Source organism: Oncorhynchus mykiss, chromosome 24, assembly GCF_057628025.1.
Source record: "Oncorhynchus mykiss isolate SJ-2025 chromosome 24, ASM5762802v1, whole genome shotgun sequence".
Taxonomy (NCBI): Eukaryota; Metazoa; Chordata; class Actinopteri; order Salmoniformes; family Salmonidae; genus Oncorhynchus; species Oncorhynchus mykiss.
Window position 1 is genome coordinate 8253324 of NC_143045.1, and position 24769 is coordinate 8278092.

General features: G+C 43.2%; 3 protein-coding genes across 5 annotated transcripts; 2 read left to right on the forward strand and 1 right to left on the reverse strand.

Annotated features, from left to right (window-relative positions):
- The first annotated feature begins 455 nt into the window (after positions 1-455).
- On the forward strand, positions 456-5549 carry LOC110503635 (TLC domain-containing protein 3A). Its single transcript, XM_021582067.3, has 5 exons — positions 456-2195; positions 2785-2868; positions 4157-4373; positions 4550-4648; positions 4777-5549. The coding sequence occupies exons 1-5, from the start codon at positions 2077-2079 to the stop codon at positions 5074-5076; spliced, it is 819 nt and encodes a 272-aa protein (XP_021437742.1). The 5' UTR covers positions 456-2076; the 3' UTR covers positions 5077-5549.
- LOC110503632 (gem-associated protein 4) lies at positions 5550-12732 on the reverse strand. The gene is made up of 3 exons (XM_021582065.3): positions 12577-12732; positions 12394-12480; positions 5550-8881 (listed from the first exon to the last, which is right to left on the reverse strand). The coding sequence occupies exons 2-3, from the start codon at positions 12428-12430 to the stop codon at positions 5649-5651; spliced, it is 3270 nt and encodes a 1089-aa protein (XP_021437740.3). The 5' UTR covers positions 12431-12480; positions 12577-12732; the 3' UTR covers positions 5550-5648.
- LOC110503634 (tapasin-related protein) lies at positions 12660-21272 on the forward strand. 3 transcript variants are annotated; one of them, XM_090218190.1, is made up of 8 exons: positions 12660-12725; positions 13221-13406; positions 13514-13789; positions 16835-17164; positions 17435-17770; positions 18501-18602; positions 18725-18741; positions 20913-21272. In XM_090218190.1, the coding sequence occupies exons 3-8, from the start codon at positions 13528-13530 to the stop codon at positions 20925-20927; spliced, it is 1062 nt and encodes a 353-aa protein (XP_090074316.1). In that variant the 5' UTR covers positions 12660-12725; positions 13221-13406; positions 13514-13527; the 3' UTR covers positions 20928-21272. The 3 variants fall into 3 exon arrangements, with proteins under 3 accessions (XP_090074316.1, XP_021437741.2, XP_090074317.1); XM_021582066.3 differs by having other exon boundaries at positions 12667-13049; XM_090218191.1 differs by lacking the exon at positions 18725-18741 and having other exon boundaries at positions 12667-13049; positions 20913-21253.
- Positions 21273-24769: the final 3497 nt, after the last annotated feature.

Consider the following 24769-nt stretch of genomic DNA (forward strand, 5'->3'; position numbering starts at 1 on the left):
TTCCCCAGACCTGAATCCAATTGAGCACATCTGGGACATCATGTCTTGCTCCATCCACCAACGCCACGTTGCACCACAGACTGTCCAGGAGTTGGCGGATGCTTTAGTCCAGGTCTGGGAGGAGATCCCTCAGGAGACCATCCGCCACCTCATCAGGAGCATGCCCAGGCGTTGTAGGGAGGTCATACAGGCACGTGGAGGCCACACACACTACTGAGCCTCATTTTGACTTGTTTTAAGGACATTACATCAAAGTTGGATCAGCCTGTAGTGTGGTTTTCCACTTTAATTTTGAGAGTGACTCCAAATCCAGACCTCCATGGGTTGATAAATTTCATTTTCATTGATAATTGTGTGATTTTGTTGCACATTCAACTATGTAAAAAAAATAGTATTTAAAAATAATATTTCATTCATTCAGATCTAGGATGTGTTATTTTAGTGTTCCCTTTATTTTTTTGAGCAGTGTATATATACATTTTTTGGGGGGGGATATCTATCCATCCATCTATGTCCTTAATCAGTATAAAAGGAGGAAATATTGCTTACTTGTTGAGCAAAATCAAAGCTGTAATGCATCCTGATGTCTTTGCTTGCTGGTTCAGTAGGGCACCCCTGAGACAACTGCAGGTCTTGAATAGGTGGTCATGCAGTCAGACGTGTTCTACTGATGCTGAAAGACAAATTCCAGATACTAACGTTACACACATTTCACACATGTAAGTTACTGTTAGCTAGCAAGCCAGCCATCTAATTGGCGCTAACGTTAGCTAGATAACAGCAAGCTTTAACTTGGGTCTTTTGTTTAGACATGTAACGTTAAAGTTAGCCGGCAAATTGTTTTACCAAAATCCCAATCCAGAGTAAAGTTAGCAAGCCAGCCATTGAACTCCAGCTGGCTAGCTAACAGCCAGCTTTAATTAGCAATACAAACTGATTTTCATAGCTCCCTAAAGTTAACCAAAATTGGTTCAATGTTTGATTCTTACGCATTTACATAGATGAAAGCTTCACGTCCTCTGTCGTTTTCGTTTAGTTTGAACAGCTTGTTTAGCCCATTGTGTCAAGTCACTCTGGTGCACACTGACAGTGTGCAATGCTATAAGTATCATCAGATCTTTCTCCCTCTCTGTCACTGATGCCATGGTTGCCCTTAATTTGAAGATGTAATCCGGAGACATGTTTTATACAACATCCTTCTGTGTCCTCTTTTTGACTCCCTACACATTCTTCTGTGACAACACTGTTGATTGTCGCCATTTCTTCTCCATCACGGTCATCAGAAGACTCTACAATGTCTTCAATGAAAATGTTTTTACCTAAATCAGCAATTTCCTCATCGTCTGATTCATTTTCAGAGTCAGAGAGTCAGCATGGCACGATCGTCCTCCAGAAACTGGTCCATCACAACTTTTCCCCACTTACCTTTGTCGATAGCACCTGATAAATTCAGGGCAGCAATGTTATTGAGAGAAGTAGCAATATTTTTGCAGTTCTTCATGGCTAATGTTATATACTTAGAAAAAACTGCGTAGAAAAGATTATCTACACATTACGAGCAGCTCATTTTATAGACACAAGATGCAAAATGGAATAGGCAGAGTACGAAGCGTTGCTGGATATTTAGATGGCATTCACCCTAAAAAAATATATGGCTAGTAAAGATCCTACTTATAAGTATTTCCAACCTCGCTTTTATCTCTGCACAGTTCTTTAAAACAAATTGTAAACCATATTTTTCATTGTTTTCATAAATATTTCTCACTGTTTTCATACATTTCTTGTTGAATTTGCTTATAAGCACAATACAAATAAATGGTCATTGATTAGTTGTAATATATTTTGAAATCGACATTGCAATGTTTTGAAATGTGTTCTTTTATTTTGAAGGTTTCCTCAGAAAAAACAGGGAAGTCTCTGCACACTTCCAGTCAGATGCTAAACTATTTGAATAGTACCTGAGCTTAAAAGGCTCAGCTACTATTAATTTGCATCTTCGGGGTGAACGCATGCAAGTACGGTTCGCTTCCTGCTTCCTCGTATTTCGACAGTGTAGCTGGTTAATGCGAGTGTATCATGTATATGTTAGCTTGTGGCGTTGTATTTTTCCCGGGACTGTTCTTCATATCCAGGAAAGTGCTTGAATCCGCTTTCAAAAATTGGAATGATGCAGATGTGTTTGTGGTCAGCGAAAGGTAGGCTTTATTGCGTGACTATTTCCGTATGCATAAGTTAGCCAGTTCTTGTCATTGAATGACTTAACTAGTAACTGACACTAGGTATTTCAGTGAGCAGATTTCTAGTTCTATCTCAACAACTCCGGAGAAAAATCTATCAGAACTGAACCGCAACCTGGATTTACAGGAGACATAGAAGATGCCGATTCTCCTTTAAAACCAAGAGCAATTTAACTTGCCATTAACCCGTTTTTCAAGCTTAATAATGTCAAAATACGTTCGGTACTTCCCAAAGAATGGCGTTTCACTGAGCGACAGATGGACTTCCAAAAAGGGTCCAAATAAAAACGTACATGCAACCGAAAAAAATGCTTTATCTGAAAATGATTTATTTCCATATTAGCAATGGAATTAAAATACAGTAAATGAAGCCTATCTAGAAATATTTAATCACTAACGTACCCTATATTGTCTACATAACCCTTTACCTGGCACCAATATATTAATATAACATTTGTTTTCTATTTTAAATTAATATTAGAACAAATGAAAAACCAATTGTGCGCACTTGCATAGCCTCATCTCATCTATTCCATCTCTTCACAAGGTTGCTGTCCTCTATCTATGCAACTCTGGCTACTATTGTTGGGTTCATAATTGCTACTGCCTCCAATGATGTGATGTCTGACAGGTAAGAATTCATATTTAAATAATTTCCTTTTAAACAGCAATCATCACGTGTAGTGATTGAGTGGGAATTTAACCAGTTACAACCAGAGCCATTTAAAAACAAGAGTTTTGGGGGGGCAGAGGCCGTAGTACACTGATAGAAAAGACTGACATGTTCAACAAGAGCCCGTCACCAGAGTCCTCTAGAGTTTAAATTGAGAACTCCCCCGCCCCAATTTTAACACTGTGGTCTCATTATCTGCAGGGTTTAGCTGTGTTTATTTCCTTCGTGACTGAAACTGTTTCTCAATTATTCATAGTAAAAAAGGAAACAGTTTTGAAAAAGCTTAAGGTCATGAACAGTCGATTTAATTTGACTGTAGGGTCTCCGCAAATATAATTACAAGTTTATCCTATCCTATGTCAAATATATTTGTTTCCCCTTTCGTCTGTAGTTAGTTACTGTCTAGCTAGGTCTTCAGCCAGCATGGAACAAAAAGGGTCGTTCAAAACTCAGACGCAGTTGTCAAGTCGACAAGTGTCAGTGCTGCTGTGAACCGCCTCACAAGAGAAATGGAAGATGCAAAATATAAATTTAAATTGAAATATAAATTGAAACAATGTCAGTTTTTGAGTTGCTTTGTGTATCACCAAATTTGCTTGATGATTTTACTGCAACACTACATTCATGGGCGTTTTCAAAGAGCGTCGGGCTCAAGAATTTATAAGCTTCTTTTTTATTTGAACTAGGCAAGTCAGTTAAGAACAAATTCTTATGCCCAACAGTGGGTTAACTGCCTGTTCAGGGGCAGAACAACAGATTGTCAGCTCTGGGGGTTTGAACTTGCAACCTTCCGGTTACTAGTCCAACGCTCTAACCACTACCCTACCCAGGCTGCCCCTTCTCACCCACGAATATAAGTTTCTCGTCCACTCAGCCTGTCTTTTCAAATTTCCTGGTAGTTAGCCTTGAGAGGGGGGGGGGTGGAATATATATATAATTTTTAGCATTTCTATCCAAAACAAATTATGGGTGATTTTATTTTAGTCACTCAAAGTTAGTTTACATGGGAATCAATGACTGTTCGGGACCTTTTTTAAAATAAATGTTTAATTCCAGGTCATGTGACATGATTAACCAGAACACGGCCCTATTTATATTTTACTCGATCCTCCAGTTTCATTGGGTGTAGGAAGAGGCCACATTTCTATTTGTTTCACTGGTTAAATCGTCAGTTTTAACAAAATCCAGCGTAAGTGCTTACTTTCATCATGATCCTAATGTACCGGTATGTCACCATCTTCTTTAGGCACAGACTGACCAATGAATTTGTGTGGTTTGGCGCCCCTTACATGGCCTTTGATATCTACGCCATGTATCTGAGTAACTACCACAGTCAAAAGGTCAGAGGGCACGAGGCGTACATGAAGCACTCCCTCCTTACCATCAAGCTGTTCCTCCTCCGGCAGCCCCTGCTGGTGTTTCATCACATGGTCCTCCTCACGGTCTTTATGCCCATCACTCTGGTGAGGGAGCACAATTACTGTACAGCAACTTTAGGTCTGATGCGTTACATCGGCAGTTGAAATTTGTGACTAGTCCAGTTTTTGTTATTGATAATCGACCGTGTCATCCTCAACAGCTGGCTGTGCTCAATGAGTTTGTTTTTAATATTCATATCATGCTTTTTTTCCCTCCTCAGTTCCTCAGGACCGGCCTAGGTGGAGACTTCTTCATCGGCTGTTTCTTCATGGCTGAATTCAGCACTCCGTTTGTCTCATTAGGAAAGGTTCTGATCCAGGTAAGGCCACTCCCAGATTCATAAACCCCTTTGTTTTTGAGTTGTGCTTTAGGTAGTCTGAGCATAGTATGAATTGTACTATAACTCGGTGTACAATCATTAAACAATCCATATATTTTCCTCTGTAGTTGGGACTAGAGGACTCATGGCTTCACCGCGTCAATGGTGTGATGGTTCTGCTGAGTTTCTTCACCTGCCGTATCCTGCTCTTCCCCTACATGTACTGGGTGTATGGTCAGCAGTACACCATTCCCTTCCACAAAGTGCCTTTCCATCTACAGCTCCACTGCAACTTAGCCAACCTATCCTTACTAGCACCTCAGATCTACTGGTTTGTGCTGCTGTGTCGCAAGGCCTATCGCCTCTACCTGCGTCAGACTGGGTCAACGGGTCAACCTTCTCATAAAGATGGCTCAAAGACAGATTAGAGGTGCCATCTAATTCTGTGGTTAGCAACATGTCAATTATGCTTCCTTTGCCCTCTTGTCTTCAATGCCATGAGTTATTTCAATCCTTGCCTCTGAAGGAATGGTCTGTGGAATTTAGGACATGCAACTGCCTATGAATACAAAATGACTGGTATTTATTACAATTCTCAGGGGTCAGACACTGTTATATGATGTAGTTTGTGCAAGAAATATTTACTTAAAATAAAAATTCTACCTGAAAGAGTGACACCATGCATCATGACTAATTAGGGTAACTTTCTATCCAAAATATTTAAATTAATTATTTCATAGTTAAGTATGAAATGTTGCACTAGAAAATAGATTTGACAGACAAATGAAATAAGCACTGAAAGCCCAAGCATTTTGATCAAGTTGTAACCCTGTCTTGTGTCCTAGTGTGGATGATCAAAGTTTGTTTCAATGAGTTTTGATTAATAAACCACTGAAAGACATGCAATTTGTCAGTTTTATTCAAAAGTACATTTTGGGTCAGAACATTTTATTTGAGGCTGGGAACAATAAACCCTCATTCGAGCACTGTCTTAAGTGCATCAACCTGAAGACGACAGCTGAGCAATTTTCTGATGCAACACAGCCTTCATCTCGGCGCTGTCCAGGTTGTCTGTGATGGTGGTGAAGAAGTGGCGAGTGTTCCTGGTCTCCAGGTGGGAGCAGCAGCTGGGGTGTGCGGCCAGTACTGCCTCGTAGTGGGTCAGGATCTCCAGTGCACACAGGAACAGGGACTCACACTGACCGCCTGGCATCATCACTTGAATGTGCTGCACATGGCAGAAGAGCTGGCTCAGTACAAATAGCACCTCCTGGCTGGCGGTGGTGGTAGCTGCCCTCTCTTCTTTTGGGTCTTTGTTGGAGGAAGACGGCGAAAGCTTTCCCCTCAGGGAGTCTATGATCTCTCTCATGGCGCTGGCGTACAGCAGCCCCACATGGGCCCAGCCCTGGCCGGGAAGCCAGTCTTTGCAGCTGGAGCCGCAGAGCAGCTGGAGGACACGCAGCAGTAGCACGGACAGACGCAGCTCGCAGGAGAACGGCCGCAGGTCCAGCAGGGGGAGAAAGTCCACATACTCCAGAGAGTAAGGCACGTGGAGACGACCTGAGCGGAGCAGCTCTCGCATGGCTCTCAGCAGCCTGCCCCACTCGGCGACGGTGCACCAGGGTAGGGTCTGTGTCACAGCCACCAGCAGGCCTTTGCTGAACATGTTGACGTCGTCGGGCCGATGCTGGTCCAGAGCCAGAGAGGTCAGCATGGTGTCCTGAACCTCGTCAGAGAGAGCGCAGCACTCCATCCACGCCAGCAGCCCTGTGCCCTGCCCATACTGGGCCAACTTTAGGCCAGACCATTCCTGCTCCGGCAGCTCGCACACAGCCAACAGTGAGGACGGCACCTCGTTTTTGAAGTGATCCCCCCACACTACCTTCAGGTGGAAGCGAACAGTCCAGTCCAGGGCCTCCACCTTATTGTAGAGCCAGAAAAGGGCTCTGGACCAGGTGTTGGGGGCTGAGGCCACCTCCCGTCCCACCACCTTGCCCAATGCAGTCAGCACAGTGACGAGCAGCACCTTGGACTCCATGGATAAGTGATGTGGTGCGCCCTCTGCAGGAAGATCCCAGCACCCGCAGCCCTCGTTCAGGAGCTGGCAGAGGACGCAGAGGAGGGGGAACGGGGAGCAGTTCATGACCCAGTGTGGAGATGCATCCTGGAAATCCAGAGAAAATGCAGAGTGGAGCAAACGCAGGCACAGCTCCAGGCTGCAGGTGCTAGAGCCAGAGGGGGAGAGGTGAGGCAGGACGAAGGCACACACAACCTCTTCAGGGTGCAGGAAACTCTGTCCGCTCTCGGAAATGCTCGGCTGCATCAGTGCAACCAGGAAGTGCAGGAACTGGTCCTCCTCCTTAGCCGAGGACAGTTTAGTCATGGCAGTATCTTGAAGACAGCTGCACAGTAAGCTCCCCGCAGAACTGCCCGTCCCCTCTGTGCAACCGGGGGCACCTCCCCTCAGCCCTGGGAGCTGCTGGAGTATCTTGGAGAGGAGGCTGTGGGCCCCATGGTTCACCACCGCTAGATGGCAGCACCGACGCAGGGTGGCCTCGGGGTTCTGAAAGGCCACGCGGGCTATGGCGGCCACGGCCAAGCTGAGGTTGTTCTGCGCCGATCCACCCTGGATGATGCAGTTGAACGCCATGTTGAGCTCCTCACTAAAGCCCTCCGTCACAGCATGGGGCAGAGAGCCCTGGAGACCCTTCTTGGAGCAGGTTAGCATTTCCGCTAATGTTGTGTTTTTCTCAGCTAAGGGGAGCTCTGCGAAAATGTTCACAATAATGTCCTTCAGCTTTCTGCAGTGCTCTACTTCTTCAGTATCTATTTGGCACTTTGCAATGAGAGTGGAGACTAATTTCATGACAATGTCCTTTCGCTGGAATGCGTTTTTGTTTCTCTCCAGACAGCTGATCCACTCCTCCACACTCAGGGACCAGCTCAGTTCAGTTGCAAATAGCGTAGTGAAATCTTGGAAGCCGTCCAAGCGGTGGTTAATGATGGCTACGGCAATGTGGGCCATTTCCCCAGCATTGCTCTCTGTGTCGGGGAAGGACAGTGAGACTAACAAGCCTCTAAAAGTGCTTTGCACATTGTTCAGTGTCTGGCGCTCACCCTCATCCATGGTCTCAGACATGGAAAGTTCCTCTAGGGACTCGAGCACTCTGGCCAGACAGCTTTTCAGACGGCGTGCCAAGACACTGGGGTCACAGCTGTCTGTCATCTCCAGCAGCCCTCTCTTCTCCCAGGCCTGAGTGAGCTGTGAGACAGTCTGCAGGGCTTGCATTAGTGTCATTCCACAGGGTTTAAACTGGGAGGGTGTGTGGGCTGCCTTCAGGTCACTGTGGGCCTCGCTTATCACCTGGACCAGATCAAACTTCTCTATCCCAGCATGCCTCTTTCTGACAGTCACCGTACTGTTCAGGCTCTGAAGTTGCACCTCAGCTGGGAGGATGATAGCTTGGTCTATCAGATGTGAGGTGTACAGGGAGTCGAGGCAGTTGGATAGGGCACGGTAGCAAAGGTCAGAGGTGCTCAGATGCTCTTTCAGCTCCTCCAGAGCATGAAAAAGAATGGACAGCACATCATTGGTGAATGGTGTTGATGTTGGGGTATCTGGGTTTGACTTGAATCTCTTGGCAGCATGAGGCGAGAGGCCAGTGGTGTTGGGGAGGCGGGTCCACTGGTTAGTAAAGACCGTATCTAGATCGTCCTCTCGCCTTCCCTCCCTGCCCTTCCAGAGCTCCCACCACACCTCCAGCAGGACGCGGACGTCCTCCTCAGTGCTGTTATGGGTGATGTGTTGAACTAGCTTCTCTAGCTCAGAACTCAGGTGGGACGACGGCAGACACAAAAGCAGCTGGGCGTAGATCTGAGAGAAGCCTTTCAACTTGACCAGCTCAAACATCACTGTTCGGTTAATGTCAGGTAGACTGTTCTGCAGAGAGAAGAATGGATTCTCCCTCCAGCCGATTTCTATGTCCTCTTCGCTCTCCCGCCCCAGTAATTTGCTCCATAAGATGCAGATGATTTTCTTCTTCCAGTGAACACTGCTCAGACATCTACCTCGCTCCTGCCCACATATTTCTCTGACAGCCTGTAGAATTGGGTGGCCAACCTTACTCCAGTCCTCCTTCTGCAGGGCACTGAGTGATGCTGGCTGGCACAATCTGTTGGCCAACAGAAAGCCTCCCTGGAGAATGGCAGTCTTCTCACAGCTCAGCCAGGAATCTGAAAGCACAGGCAGAAGAGTAAGAACGCATGAACACAGGAGTAGACTACAGAGTAGTTAGTTCAGTACAGAAACCAGGTTAGCAGGGGCCAAATCCATTTGAGTTGAGTCACTTGACAGATCCTCTTTGATTAAAAAAAACTTTGCATACATGTTTGCCCATGGAAGGAGTTGTCAGAAAGTTACTTTTTGTAACGGAATTCCAGAACATTCCAGAGATAAAGGTGTTTGTTTAAAGCTGACCCATTTTGCATTCCCCACCATACCACGAGACATCCACGTCTTCATCACTGGAAATGATAAACGGTTGAGTTTGATATCATTCAAAAAGCTTACAAATAGGGTTGCAAGCTTCGGTTGAGAAACATGCTTTTAAATACAGGGTGGGTGTCATTTCAATCATATAAATATAATTCTTAGCATGGACCTATCCTTCAGACCACCGCAGTTTAGCTGCTACGCCATTGAAATTTGAACTTCTGATTACTATCACGAAGGGAGATACCTAGTCAGTTGTACAAGTGAATGCCTTCCGCATTTAACCCAACCCCTCTGAATCAGAGGTGCGGGTGGCTGCCATAATCGACATCCACATCAGAGGTGCGGGTGGCTGAATCAGAGGTGCGGGTGGCTGCCATAATCGACATCAGAGGTGCAGGTGGCTGAATCAGAGATGCGGGTGGCTGCCATAATCGACATCCACATCTTCTGTGCCTGGGAAACAGTGGGTTAACTGCCTTGCTTAGGGGTAGAACAACATATTTTTACCTTGTCAGCTCGGGGATTCGATACTGCAACCTTTCAGTTACTGGCCAAATGCTCTAACCACTAGGCTACCTGCCGATCCACCCACATTCAAATGTCAACTGATAGGGGTGAAATTACAGGTGTAGCACCTATGTGGAAGCTAGGTGATTTGCAACAGCACTTGGCTGCATTCAAAACAAATTTCCTCCACCGCATCCCATTTCCCCGTAACATGGCAGAGAATTGCATTCCAGCCTTTTACTTTCAGTTTGGGTCCATCAGCTTCAAACAGCTGTAAAGAAATGTTATTGCTATTAAGAATATAATACACAGCGATTTAGATGGTACACCGATTCCCTACACTATTCAGTGCTTGTTTTCTGAAACTGAGCGAACAGTGTAGAATTTTAGCAATCAGGAAATGACAGTGATTTCTACATTTACCACTTGACCTGATTAACACAGCTACAAAGTCAAAACAGCTTTCCCATTTTGAAATCAGATGCCATTCAGGAAGGAGGAAACTAATATGCAAAAATCATAGCCAATCCCAACACTGGAGGGTAAAGTAATACTGTGAAACACACCATTCCACTATTACTGCAAATATATTTTGGACATTTTCTGAAATTACAATGCATACATTCTTAATACAAATCCTGTGTAGAACCTTGAAACAGGCATATCTATTCTATTGTCTATATTTCTATGATTTCAATAGGGTTCCTTTGGAAGATTAAGAGTAGAATTTAAAAACAGATATTCCCATTCAAATCAACATTCTATGTGTGGACTTCCAACCATCTTTGTGGTACCATTTATAAGTTGAAATGTCAACTTGTGAGTACATTTATCAGCCAAAACATGACACCCACCCTGTACTCAAGAGCACGTTGTGTCTCAACCGATGGCGGTCACAAGACAACCTCAGATGATGTAAAAAGGGGTCTAAGCTACAACGTGTGAATATGACAAATCAAAGTAAACACGTTTTTTGATAGTTGATGTTTAAGGTTAAATTACAGTTATTATTAAAGAAATGTTTAAGTAATTATACAATAGTTTGACAACCCTGTTTGTAAACTTTTAAGTCATATCAATATCAACCATTTCCCCCCCCCCCCACCCCCAGTGATGAAGATATACAGTGCATTCAGAAAGTATTCAGACCCCCTTCACCTTTTACACATTTTGTTACGTTACAGCATTATTCTAAAATGTATTTACATTTTTACAAATCCCTCAATCTACACACAATACCCCATAATGCCAAAGCGAAGAACAGGTTGAGACATTTTTGTAACTATATTAAAAATAAACAGAAATACCTTATTTACATAAGTATTCAGACCCTTTACTATGAGACTTGAAATTGAGCTCAGGTGCATCCTGTTTCCATTGATCATCTTGGAGATGTTTCTACAACTTGATTGGAGTCCACCTGTGGTAAATTCAATTGATTGGACATGATTTGGAAAGGCACACACCTGTCTATATAAGGTCCCACAGTAAACAGCGCAAGTTAGAGCAACAACCAAGCCACGAGGTTGAAGGAATAGTCTGTATAGTGCCGAGACAGATCTGGTGGAAGGGTACAAAAACATACCTGCAGCATTGAAGGTTCCTAAGACCACAGTGGCCTCCATTCTTAAATGGAAAAAGTTTGGAACCACCAAGACTCTTCCTAGAGCTGGCCGCCTGGCCAAACTGAGCAATTGGGGGAGACGGGAGGTTACCAAGAACCCGATGGTCACTCTGAACAAGCTCTACAGTTCCTCTGGAGATGGGAGAACCTTCCAGAAGGACAACCATCTCTGCAGCACTCCACCAATCAAGCCTTTATGGTAGAGTGGCCAGGCGGAAGTCACTCAGTAAAAGGCACATGACAGCACGCTTGGAGTTTGCCAAAAGGCACCTAAAGGACTCTCGTACCATGAGAAAAAAGATTCTCTGGTCTGAAGAAACCAAGATTGAACTCTTTGGCCTGAAAGCCAAGCGTCTGGGAGACTAGTTAGTATCGAGGGAAAGATGAATGGAGCAAAGTACAGAGGGAGCCTTGATGAAAACCTGGTAGAACACACAGAACCTCCGACTGGGGCGACGGTTCACCTTCCACAAGACAATGACCCTAAGCGCGCAGCCAAGACCATGCAGGAGTGAACCCGATTGAACATCTCTGGAGAGACCTGAAAATAGCTGTGCAGCGACGCTCCCCATCCAACAGAGCTTGAGAGGATCTGCAGAGAAGAATGCGAGAAACTCCCCAAATACAGGCATGCCAAGCTTATAGCGTCACCCAAGAAGACTTGCTGCCAAAGGTGCTTCAACAAAGTACTGAGTTAGGGTCTGAATACTTATGTAAGTGATTTCAGTTATAATTTGCAAAAGTGTCTAAACAGGGTTTTGCTTCATTATGGGGTATTGTGTGTAGATTGAGAACAATTAATCAATTGTATTACTGGCTGTAACATAACAAAATGTGGAAAAAGTCAAATGGTATGCAAAATAGGTCAACTTTGAGCACATTTCTAAAATGTTTTGCCATTCAGGTCAAAAGTCACTGAGCACTTCTACAATGGGAAAATGGCACGTTTAGTTCAAATCAAAAGGGGTACTGTCAAAGTGATTGACTTGAAATAGATTTAGTTCACACCTGACCGTAAATCTGTATTGTCAGCTAGCTAGTTCAGCAAATAATGCAAATACATACAGTTAACATGTTACAACGATAAGCCAATGCATTCAACTCAAATCTCATTGCTACCTTGATTCATTGTTTGGGTGAGGCGCAGTTCAGTCATCAAATGTGCATCCTTTCATCCACGCTGGACCCAATTCCACGCCAAGCCAACTACAACGAAGAGCACATGTACATTTGTTTTGTTCAATGCATTATTCTACTAACTGTAATAAAACGAGAAATGTAATACTGTAACTAGATACTTACTTTCCAATGCGATATTACAAGAAACCAATGAAAGAAACGTGTTTTTCGATCAATCAAAACAAGTCTTCTTACTTCCGCATCAAGGTCACGTGGGCGGATTTTTTTTGTTGAGCGACAAAATGTACTTTAACTTTACAGCGCCACTCATGGTATGGATATATATGGAGGGTTGTTTAGTTTCAGTAGCATGTTTTGGTTTTAATATTGTTTTGCCGAGTAGTTTTTATCACTTTCTTCCTCATTCACATATGATTATTACTTTACTAATACAAGCCATTGTAAAAAATCAAATGTTAACGTGTCTTACGGACAGCTGCACAAGCAGGTTCTGTTTTAGTCACTTGCATCAAGTTGTCTGAAATGAAAGTGAAAGCTCTTCGAGTTGCGTGGCACAGGGAAAGATAGGTCCAGAAGACCGTTTTGTAACATGAGTTTAAACATCAATATTCTTATCTGTTTATTTCTCTGTGGAGGTAGGCTTCTTTATGACCTTTTTGCTATCCTATTTCTTTAATCTGATGGTTTCAGGCATGTTGTGCTCGTTCAGCGTTGTTTGTTAGCCTATAATTATGATAGATTTTTAAATGTGAAGTTAAATTTTAAACTCTCATAGTGATTATTCTACGTATTCCTCGATTTGACAGAGGTGCCAGGAATCCAGTCTTTCGAACAGGTGCCTTGGCTGCCCTGTCAGCTGGTGGATGAAAGTGTAACGTTCAATGATGAGGGACATGCTGAAACCGAGTACCAGCACAGAGACGCTGGGCTGCAGTTTGGCCATCCAGGGGACAGTGCTTTGAACCCTAATAAGATCACCTTCCTTGTTACAGGTGAATGAGAGAAACTGCTAAACAAATGTCAGATTTGGTTATATGTTCTTCACTGGTTAATGTTTGTTGTTTTCAACACTGAGATGCGCTTCAAACCGTGTGTTCAGGCTCTAAGGTGGACATGAGGAAGTACATTGAAGGAGTAATGGCGCACCAGCTGCGGTGTGAGATCCGCAGGTACAACACAGAGGGCCTCCAGATGCGTTGGCCAGGTTTAGGAGCCCAGGAGCATGACATCTGGTTCACCTGCACCATACGGCACACCGACGGCGTATTCATCATCACCAGCTTCCTCAGACACACCCCTGCAACGCCCACACCTGGCCAGGCACACTACCGCAACTGGGCCGCCATCGCAGACAGAGCGGCGCTAACCACTTCAAGTAATGCAGACTTTTCCTTCTGTCTATTTCTTATGCAGTAGATCAAGTCAAACTCATTCCACAGAGGGCCGAGTCTGGGTTTTCTCTCAACCCTTGTACTTGATTAAGGTCACTAATTAGCAGTTGTGTAAAGTACTTAAGTTAAAATACTTGAAAGTACTACTTAAGTTGTTATTTGAGGTATCTACTTTGCTGTTTTTATATTTTTGACTACTTTTACTTCACTACATTCCTTAGGAAAATATTGTACTTTTTACTCCATACATTTTCCTTGACACCCAAAAGTACTGTATGCTTAGCAGGACAGGAAAATTGTCAAATTCACGCACTTATCAACTGAACATCCCTGGTCATCCCTACTGCCTCTGATCTGGCGGACTCACTAAACACACATGCTTCGTTTGTAAATTATGTCTGAATGTTTGAGTCTGCCTGTGGCTTTCTGTAAATAAATAAAAAATGGTGCCATCTGGTTTGCTTAATATAAGGAATTTTAAATGATTTATACTTTTGATACTTAAGTATATTTAAAACCAAATATTTTTTGACTTTTTAGAGTTTACTGGGTGACTTTTACTTGAGTCATTTTGTATTGTAAGGTATCATTACTTTTACTCAAGAATGACAGTTGGGTACTTTTCCCACCACTGCTAATTAGTAAGGAACTCCCCTCCCTGAGTTGTCTAGGTCTTAATTGAAAGGAAAAAAACAAAACCCGCAGATACTTGGCCAGCTGCGGAATGAGTGACACTTCTGGAGTAGATGCATTGATTAGTTGATTCAACTGTATTAGTGCTAGGGCAAATATCTACACACCTTGGGAAGCACTGCTCTAGTCTGTAACATACAGAACGAGTCAAAAGTTTGGACACCTACTCATTCAAGGGTTTTTCTTTTTTTTTTTTAAACTATTATCTACATTGTAGAATAATAATGAAGACTTAACAACTATGAAATAACACACATGGACTCATGTAGGAACCAAAAAAGTGCTAAACAAATATATTTTATATTCTTCAAAGTAGTGTTGGGTTCTGAGAATGGAAATATACTTATTCATGTCACTGAGGGAGAGCGGGTAATGTATAACGTTTACATTATGTCAGGATATGTTATTGTTAGCCATCAGGGATCTTCGGAGGAGAAGAGACAGTCTGGTACCAGTCACCATGACAGCCGTGAGTTGGGGAGGAGTGAGCACTTTGGGGCAGAGGTCCGGTCAGATGAGGTGAGGAAGAACCAATATCACTGAAGGGTTTTGTGTCTCAACAGATGCATTGGCTGTTCAAATGTGTAGGAAGTGACTCCGCATAGGAGAAAGGGATAAATACTAGTGCTGGTGTGAATGTTTTCGTCGATTCAGCTGTTCGATCCTTTAGGAAGAATAAGCTTGGTTTGAGCTTTCAGTGTCAGAGTTCTTACTCTAATAATCAGAACCTAACAGAAGCCACCCTTTGCCTTGATGACAGCTTTGCACACTCTTGGCATTCTCTCAACCAGCTTCATGAGGTAATCACCTGGAATGCTTTTCCAACAGTCTTGAAGGAGTTCCCACATGCTGAGCACTTGGAGGCTTTTCCTTCACTCTGCGGTCCAACTCATCCCAAACCAACTGAATTGGGTTGAGGTCGGGTGATTGTGGAGGCCAGGTCATCTCATGCAGCACTCCATCACTCACCTTCTTGGTCAAATAGCCCTTACACAGCCTGAAGGTGTGTTTTGAGTCATTGTCCTATTGAAAAACAAGTGATAGTCCCACTAAGCTCAAACCAGATGTGATGGCGTATCGATGCAGTATGCTGTGGTAGCCATGCTGGTTATGTGTGCCTTGAATTCAAAATAAATCACTAACACTGTCACCAGCAAAGCACCATCACACGTCTCCTCCATGCTTTTAGGTGGGAACCACACATGCAGAGATAATCCGTTCACCTACTCAGCGTCTCCCAAAGACACGGCGGTTGGAACCAATAATGTCTAATCTCAAAAAAGGACAGATTTCCACTGGTTTAATGTCCATTGCTCATGTTTCTTGTCCCAAGCAAGTCTCTTCGTCTTATTGGTGTCCTTTAGTAGTAGTTTCTTTGCAGTAATTCAACCGTGAAGGCCTGCTTCACGCTTTCTCCTATGAACAGTTGATGTTGATGGTTCTTTTTTTAAATTTGGGCTGCAATCTGAGGCGCAGTTAATTGCCGATTTGAGGCTGGTACCTCTAATGAACTTATCCTCTGCAGCAGAGTTAACTCTGTCTTCCTTTCCTGTGTCGGTCCTCATGAGTGTCAGTTTCATGGCGCTTGATGGTTTTTGTGACTGTACTTGAAGAAACTTTTAAAGTTTGACATTTTCCGTATTGGCTGACCTTCATGTCTTAAAGTAGTGCTGTACGGTCGTATCTCTTTGCTTATTTGAACGGTTCTTGCCATAATATGGACTTGGTCTTTTACCAAATAGGGCTATCTTCTGTATACCACCCCTACCTTGTCACAACACAACTAATTGGCTCGAACGCATGAAGAAGGAAAGAAATTCCACATTTAACTCTTAACAAGGCACACCTGTTAATTGAAATGCATTCCAGGTGACTACCTCATGAAGCTGGTTGAGAAAATGCCAATAGTGTTCAAAACTGTCATCAAGGCAAAAGGGTGGCTACTTTGAAGAATATAAAATATACACTTTTGGTTACTACGTGATTCCATATGTTATGTCATAGTTTTGATGTCTTTACTGTTATTTTACAATGTAGAAAAGTCCAAATAAAGGGATCCTTGAATGAGTAGGTGTATCTAAACTTTTGACTGGTACTGTATGTCCGTTATTCCTTTTATACCCTTGTTTGTTTAATTTAGGCATTTGTATATCTATGTATGAGTAAAAATGTTCGGTAAATTGTCCAATACTTCTCTCTCCTGAAAGTCTGAGTCACATATACTGTATTGTATGTCTATGTCAGACGCATCAGAATGAGACCCTAGCTATAATCTTTCTAAATTTCTCATTCCTCTGCACCCCCTTCCTGCCCTGCCTTGACTGTGACGTGTGTAGCTGTGATGCTAGTCCTCACCCGCTCTCCCTCTGTGCGGGTGGGCCTAGTGAAGCAACAGAGCCTGCATTGTCAGTTTGACGTGGACCACAAGGCAGCTGACCTGACAGTGGAATGGCGTTTGCAACGACACGGCGAACGCACCACGCTCTTCAGCCACTCCAGCCACTCGGGCCAGACAAAGGGGAGCGGGGTGCCGCTTAACGCCATCGGTAGGGGCAACGCATCCCTGACGCTCCCCCTCACCAAGCAGAGCAGCGAGGGGACGTATGTCTGCCTTGTCTCAGTGCCTCCGCTGTTTGGTAGCCATGACATCACTCTGCACATCATGGGTAAGGTGGAGGGGTTAGTGGTCACAGGACTTGATGCAGACACATTTCATTGTTGAAGCTTTGCGCCATAATTTGCTCATTGAAAGAATAAGCAAATTACTTTTATTATCACTTCCTGATATGGTATACACTTATGAATTTGTCCATCTCTATGCCATGATAGCCATAATATAGCCAGTTAAAGGTGTCATGGACTGCCATTTTTATCACCTTGTATATACCGCCAACATCCTCATTGTAATGCCAGTCATTTCTGACATCGTCCCTCAGAGCCGCCTCGTGTGTCCTTGAACGTGGACTCTACCATCTTCCTGGTGGACAGGGGGGAGCAGAAGGTGGTGTGTGAGGCAGAGGGCTACTACCCCCTGGATGTGGAGATGGAGTGGTTCAGGGAGCCCAGTGGTGGAGGTGGAGGCCTCCTACCAGAGAAGCTGGACACTGTCCTGTACTCCAGCCACCGCCACCACCATGACGGGACCTACTCTCTGTCGGCCTTCTTCCTGCTCCACGCTTTCCTGCATGACTCGGGCTCCAAGTACTTCTGCAGGGTGTCTCACAGCTCCCAGCGCATGCCCATCCGCAAAAGCTTCACCCTCATCGTCACAGGTTAGGTCTTTTAGGAACTTCTCATGGAGTTTTAAACCTTATACCCTAAACCTTATCACATACAGTGATACAGTATGCGTTCATACACATTTCTGCAGATTTACAGAAGCATATTTTATATACACTGAGTATACCAAACATTAAGAACACCTTTGTAATGGTTGACCCCCCCCCCCCCCCCTTCCCACATTGTGTCAAGTTGCCTGGATGTCTTATGGGTGGTGAACCATTCTAGATACATACGGGAAACTGAGTGTGAAAAACCCAGCAGCGTTGCAGTTCTTGACACAAACCGGTGCGCCTGGCACCTACTACATACTACATTCAATGGCACTTCAATATTTTGTCTTTCCCATTCACCCTCCGAATGGCAAACATACACAAGCCATGTCTCAAGGCTTAAAAATCCTTCTTTATCCTGTCTCCTCCCCTTCATCTACACTAATTTGAAGTGGATTCAACAAGTGAAATCAATAAGAAATCACAGCTTTCACCTGTATTCACCTGGTCAGTCAATGTCATGGAAAGAGCAGGTGTTCTTAATGTTTCCAACACTCAATGTACATAGTCTTCACAGAATATTAATCCGAACGTAATACACTGTATGCAGTACCAATTCATGGCCACTAGATGGCAGCCCCAGTACCTACACAATATACTGTATTATGCTATGAAAGGAACATGCTACAAAAAACTGCATTGACTGAAACTTGGGATGTTATGTTTTCAGAGTATGACAGTTGGAACGCTGCACTGTGGTTGTTCTTTGGCTTTGGATCCATCTTGGTCATGGTGGCCATTTTGTTTGTGATGCTACCCCGCCTGAGCTCAGGTGAGCGTCTCAGGTTCACACACCACACGCTTGTTAAATGAGGTCACCCAATTGAGATATTGCTAATTATTGTTTGTTTGCTAGGACACCTTTTGAACCTTTTGAATGTTTTTCTTTTACAGCAAGAAAAGCTAATCAGGTGGGTACATCTTCATACTTAACGTGTGTTTCAAGTTTTATTAGGAGTATTTACGGGATACGCATGGTATACGTCATCCAATGAAATGCTTACTTGCAGATTGTTTCTCTACAACAATAATAAAATATAAGCATACGAACAAAGTAAATGGCAGTAGAATAGAAAACATTTTAGCATAAGTATAATACAGGAAGGCAAAATATACAGTGCATTCGGAAAGTATTCAGACCCCTTGACTTTTCACATCTTGTTACATTAAAGCCTTTTTCTAAAATGTATTTAAATCGTTTTTGCCCCTCAATCTACACACACTACCCCATAATGACAAATCAAAAACAGGTTTAGACATTGTTGCAAATTCATAAAAAAAAAAAGAATTACAGAAATATCGCATTTACATAAGTATTCAGACAATTTACTTAGTACTTTGTTGAAGCACCTTTAGCAGTGATTACAGCCTCGAGTGGTCTTGGGTGTGACGCTACAAGCTTGGCAGACCTGTAATTGGAGAGTTTCTTCCGTTCTCTGCAGATCGTCTCAAGCACTATCATGTAGGATGGGGAGCGTTGCTGCACAGTGATTTTTCAGGTCTCTCCAGAGATGTTAGTTCGGGGGACATTCAGAGACTTGTACCGAAGCCACCCCTGCGTTGTCTTGTCTGTGCTTAGGGTCGTTGTCCTGTTGGAAGGTGAATCTTCGCCCCAGTCTGAGGTCCTGAGCGCTCTGGAGCAAGTTTGCATCAAGGATCTCTGTACTTTGCTCTGTTTATCTTTGCCTCGATCCTGACTTGTCTCCCGGTCACTGCTGCTGAAAACCATCCCCACAGCATGATGCTGCCACCAGCATGCTTCACCGTAGGGATGGTGCCAGGTTTCCTCCAGACGAGACACTTGGCATTTAGGCCAAAGAGTTCAATCTTGGTTTCATCAGATCAGAGAATCTTGTTTCTCATGGTCTGAGAGTCTTTAGGTGCCTTTTGAAAAACTCCAAATGGGCTGTCATGTGCCTTTTTGACTGAGGAGTGACTTCCTTCTGGCCATTCTACCATAAAGGCCTGATTGGTGGAGTGCTGCAGAGATGGTTGTCCTTCTGGAAGGTTTTCCCATCTCCACAGATGAGCTCTGTCAGAGAGACCATCGGGATCTTTGTCACCTCCCTTACCAAGGCCCTTCTCCCCCGATTACTCAGTTTGGCCTGGCGGCTAGGTCTAGGAAGTGTGTTGGTGGTTCCATACTTCTTCCATTTAAGAACGATGGAAGCCACTGTGTTCTTGGGGACCTTCAATGCTGCAGACATTTTTTGGTACCCTTCCCCAGATCTGTGTCTCGACACAATCCTGTCTTGGAGCTCTATGGACAATTCCGTCGACCTCATGACTTGGTTTTTACTCTGACATACACAGTCAACTGTGGAACCTTATATAGACAGGTGTGTGCCTTTCCAAATCATGTCCAATCAGTTGAATTTACCACAGGTGGACTCAAATCAAGTTGTAGAAACATCTCAAGGATGATCAATGAAAACAGGATGCACCTGAGCTCAATTTCGAGTCTCTTGGCAAAGGGTCTGTATACTTATTTACATAAGGTATTTCTACGTTTAAAAAAAAAAAATAGATACATGGAAAACCTGTTTTCGCTTTGTCGTTATTGTGTGTAGATTCCCGAGCAATTGGTTTTATTTGATACCTTTTTGATTAAGGCTAACTATAAGAAAATGTGGATAAAGTAAAAGGGTGTGTATACTTTCCCAAGGCACTGTGTAGTCCAATATTTACACATGTACTGGAGAAGGTGGGATGGGGGGGCAGTGTGTGTGTGTGTAGCATGACTGTAGGGTTATCACGATACCAGCGTTGCGATACTGAGAGGTATCTTGGCAAGGAAACAAAACATGAAGCTGAGGAAAACCGTCCTAATGTTGGAAACAAACAGCCTTATGTTGTCACCCAGAATCACGTTTCTTTTCCAAGCTATAGCACACAATATTTGACATACTGTATTTTTATTTTATTTAAAAGACCATAGCGTTTAGTCTGCTTTGTTTTCCTTTTTGAGAATAAGGTGTTGTAGCATACTGGTATCTTGACAACCCTACATGACTGTATACGTGTGGGTGTTTGTGAGAGACTTCCCTGCTCATTGTGTGTGTACTGTATCTCTCCTGTTCAGCGCAAGCCCTACTGAGAGAACAATCCAGAGTGGTCCTTCTCTTCATCTCTGGACTTCTCCATCAGATGGTTTATTTTGGAGTTAACGTTTCCCCTGAATCTCCTATTATAAAAGTACACACAGTTTAGAGAGAGACTATCCCACAAGGTCATAGTACTGCTCTGCGATGAGATTGTGTAAGGTAGCTTAATTTTCCTATAAAAATACTTGACATGGAATAATTATTTTATTTTATACAAATGCATGATAATGTATGCTATGAAAAATATGCACTAGGAAATTGATTTGTTTAAAATTGAAAAGCAAGTGCACGGATGAGATTGTGAATATAAATGTTTTTTATGATTTATTTGTATTTAATAATTGCTGTTGCATTTACTGTTTTCGCTCTAGAGGTTTCTACTAAGTTAACAGGTCAGAGTGTGATGTCAAATCCAATCAGCACATTTCAGACATGGAATGCAACACAATGTGCTTCACAGGGAGAGAAAAAAAAACCCTGAAATAATTACTACACAAGTGTAAAGAGGATAAAAACCAAAGAATAACAAGCTGAATGACTAAAAAGCACCCTAAGGAAAAGCATAGCTAAAAAGGTGTCTTTTAAGAGCTCTTTAAAATATGACCAGAGTTTTTGCCTCCCTGAGGTTTTCTGGCAGGCAATTCCAGAGGCTGGGGCATAATAGCTAAAAGCTGCCTCTCCATGTGTCTTGGTCCTAGGTTTTGAGAGTTCAATAGAAAGCCCCTTAATAATCAGGTCCAGAGTATGGCTGCAGTTATGGGTGGGCCCAGTAACATGTTGGATAATGTCCCTAGAGCTCAAAAGATGCATAAATTCTCTTTGTCAACATGAAAATTTAAGTCACCCAACATAAAGAATTGATTATAGTTCTCAAGGACACTAGACAATAGTTCAGAGAAATCAGTAAAAAAAAGTGTGGCAGTGCTTTGGTGGCCTATACAGGGGTTATGGCCAGCACTGGTGTCTGCCATTTAAACAGTATAGTGGCATGCTCAAAAGACCCAAAGTCGCCAAACTAAATGTCCTTACAGCTGAGAGCATTAGTAAAAATAGAACCCCCCCCCCCCCCCCCCCCACCCCCCCCCCACCCACACATACACACACTTTGAAAAGATGTAGTCCAATGCGTTTGACACTGTCTTCTGTTGAAAGCCAATCTGTTTCCAGAGGCTTTGGCGTAATCTTGGTTAAGTCTTTAGTACCCTACATATGGAGAAATACTGTGCCAAAGCCCCATCTCTGTTTCTACATAGTTAACTTTACCATAAACACTTCACTCTGGAATGGCAGCTGTTCCCAAAGGGCACTTGGTACATTCCCCCCCAAGCCATACCTTTGGGCACTAATGTTGGCATGTGTGGAGAAGTGTGGCTCTGGAGAGGCTATCATCACAGAGCAGAGCCAGTGTAAAGCTGTGTGCCTGGTGGGTCAGGAGTCAGCTGAGGGCCAGGGGGGGCTCCGCTCCACCACACAGCCCAGCTCAGAGCTCCACCAGTGGAAAGGGCTGTAATGGGATCTGGGGGCTCAAAGATACACCGAGTAGACCCACGGGTAGTTCTAACTGAGCATCTGCTTCCTGTAAACTATGATGATGCACAATCTGGGGTCAGGATTGGTTGTGGTCTAGGTCTATTATAGTCAACTATTGTTGTTGATTACATATTTAGTCCCTCGGAAGGGCTCCATCGAATATAAACTTGGAAAGTAAAAGAGACAGATCTGGATGGTAACTTCCCTTCAGTAAATGTTCCCGGGTGAGTTTTGGAGATACTACTTCATCAAAGGGATTGTAAAAAAAGAATGTAGGTGTAGCTAGTTTATTTGCAAAAATTATTCATGCCAATTGTTGACAAGCATGCACCTGTTAAGCAGTGGTACAAAAAGTACCCAATTGTCATACTAGACTATAAGTATAGATTAGAGGTCGACCGATTTGTATGATTTTTCAACGCCGATACCGATTAATCGTCTTTTTTGTTGTTGTTTTGTAATGACAATTACAACAATACTGAATGAACACTTATTTTAACTTAATATAATACATCAATAAAAATCTATTTAGCCTCATTAATAATGAAACATGTTCAATTTGGTTTAAATAATGCAAAAACAAAGTGTTGGAGAAGAAAGTAAAAGTGCAATATGTGCCATGTGAAAAAGCTAACGTTTAAGTTCCTTGCTCAGAACATGAGAACATATGAAAGCTGGTGGTTCCTTTTAACATGAGACTTCAATGTTCCAAGGTAAGAGGTTTTAGGTTGTAGTTAATATAGTATTTATAGGACTATTTCTCTCTATACCATTTGTATTTCATATATCTGACTATTGGATGTTCTTATAGGCACTTTAGTATTGCCAGTGTAACAATATAGCTTCCGTCCCTCTCCTCGCCCCTACCTGGGCTCGAACCAGGAACACATAGACAACAGCCACCCTCGAAGCATCGTTACCCATCGCTCCACAAAATCCATGGCCTTTGCAGAGCAAGTGGAACAACTACTCCAAGTCTCAGAGCGAGTGACGTTTGAAACGCTATTAGTGTGCACCCCGCTAACTAGCTAGCCATTTCACTTCGGTTACACCAGCCTAATCTCGGGAATTGTTAGGCTTGAAGTCATAAACAGTGCAATGCTTGAAGCACAGGGAAGAGCTGCTGGCAAAACGCATGAAAGTGCTGTTTGAATGAATGCTTACGAGCCTGCTGCTGCCTACCATCGCTCGGTCCGACTGCTCGATCAAATGTCAAATCATAGACTTAATTCAAACATAACACACAGAAATACGAGCCTTTGGTCATTAATATGGTAGAATCCGGAAACTATCATTTCGAAAACAAAACGTTTATTTCAGTGAAATACGGAACCGTTGGGTGGCATGGGTGGCATCCCTAAGTCTAAATATTGCTGTTACATTGTACAACCTTCAATGTTATGTCATAAAATGTACGTAAAATTCTGGCAAATTAGTTCGCAACGAGCCAGGCGGCCCAAACTGTTGCATACACCCTGACTCTGCGTGCAAGAGAAGTAACACAATTTCACCTGGTTAATATTGCCTGCTAACCTGGATTTCTTTTAGCTAAATATGCAGGTTTAAATATATATATTGTGTATTGATTTTAAGAAAGGCATTGATGTTTATGGTTAGGTACAGTCGTGCAACGATCATGCTTTTTTCGCGAATGCGCTTTTGTTAAATCATCCCCCGTTTGGCGAAGTTGGCTGTCTTTGTTCGGAAGAAATAGTCTTTGCACAGTTTGCAACGAGCCAGGCGGCCCAAACTGCTGCATATACCCTGACTCTGTTGCAAGAGAAGTGACACAATTTACCTAGTTAAAATAAATTCATGTTAGCAGGCAATATTAACTAAATATGCAGGTTTAAAATGTATACTTGGGTATTGATTTTAAGAAAGGTGTTGATGTTTATGGTTAGGTACACATTGGGGCAATGACAGTCCTTTTTCGCAAATGTGCTTGTTAAATCACTCCTCAAGCTAGAGTACTACACATGGTTGATGATATTACTAGTTTAACTAGTGATTATGATTGTTTTTTATAAGATAAGTTTAATGCTAGCTAGCAACTTACCTTGGCTTCTTACTGCATTTGCTTAACAGGCAGGCACCTCGTGGAGTGCAATGAGAGGCAGGTGGTTAGAGCGTGGACTAGTTAACTGTAAGGTTGCAAGATTGAATCCCAGAGTTGACAAGGTAAAAATCTGTCGTTCTGCCCCTGAACAAGGCAGTTAACCCACCGTTCCTAGGCCGTCATTGAAAATAAGAATGTGTTCTTAACTGACTCACCTAAATAAAGTTGTAAAACAAAAACGCACAA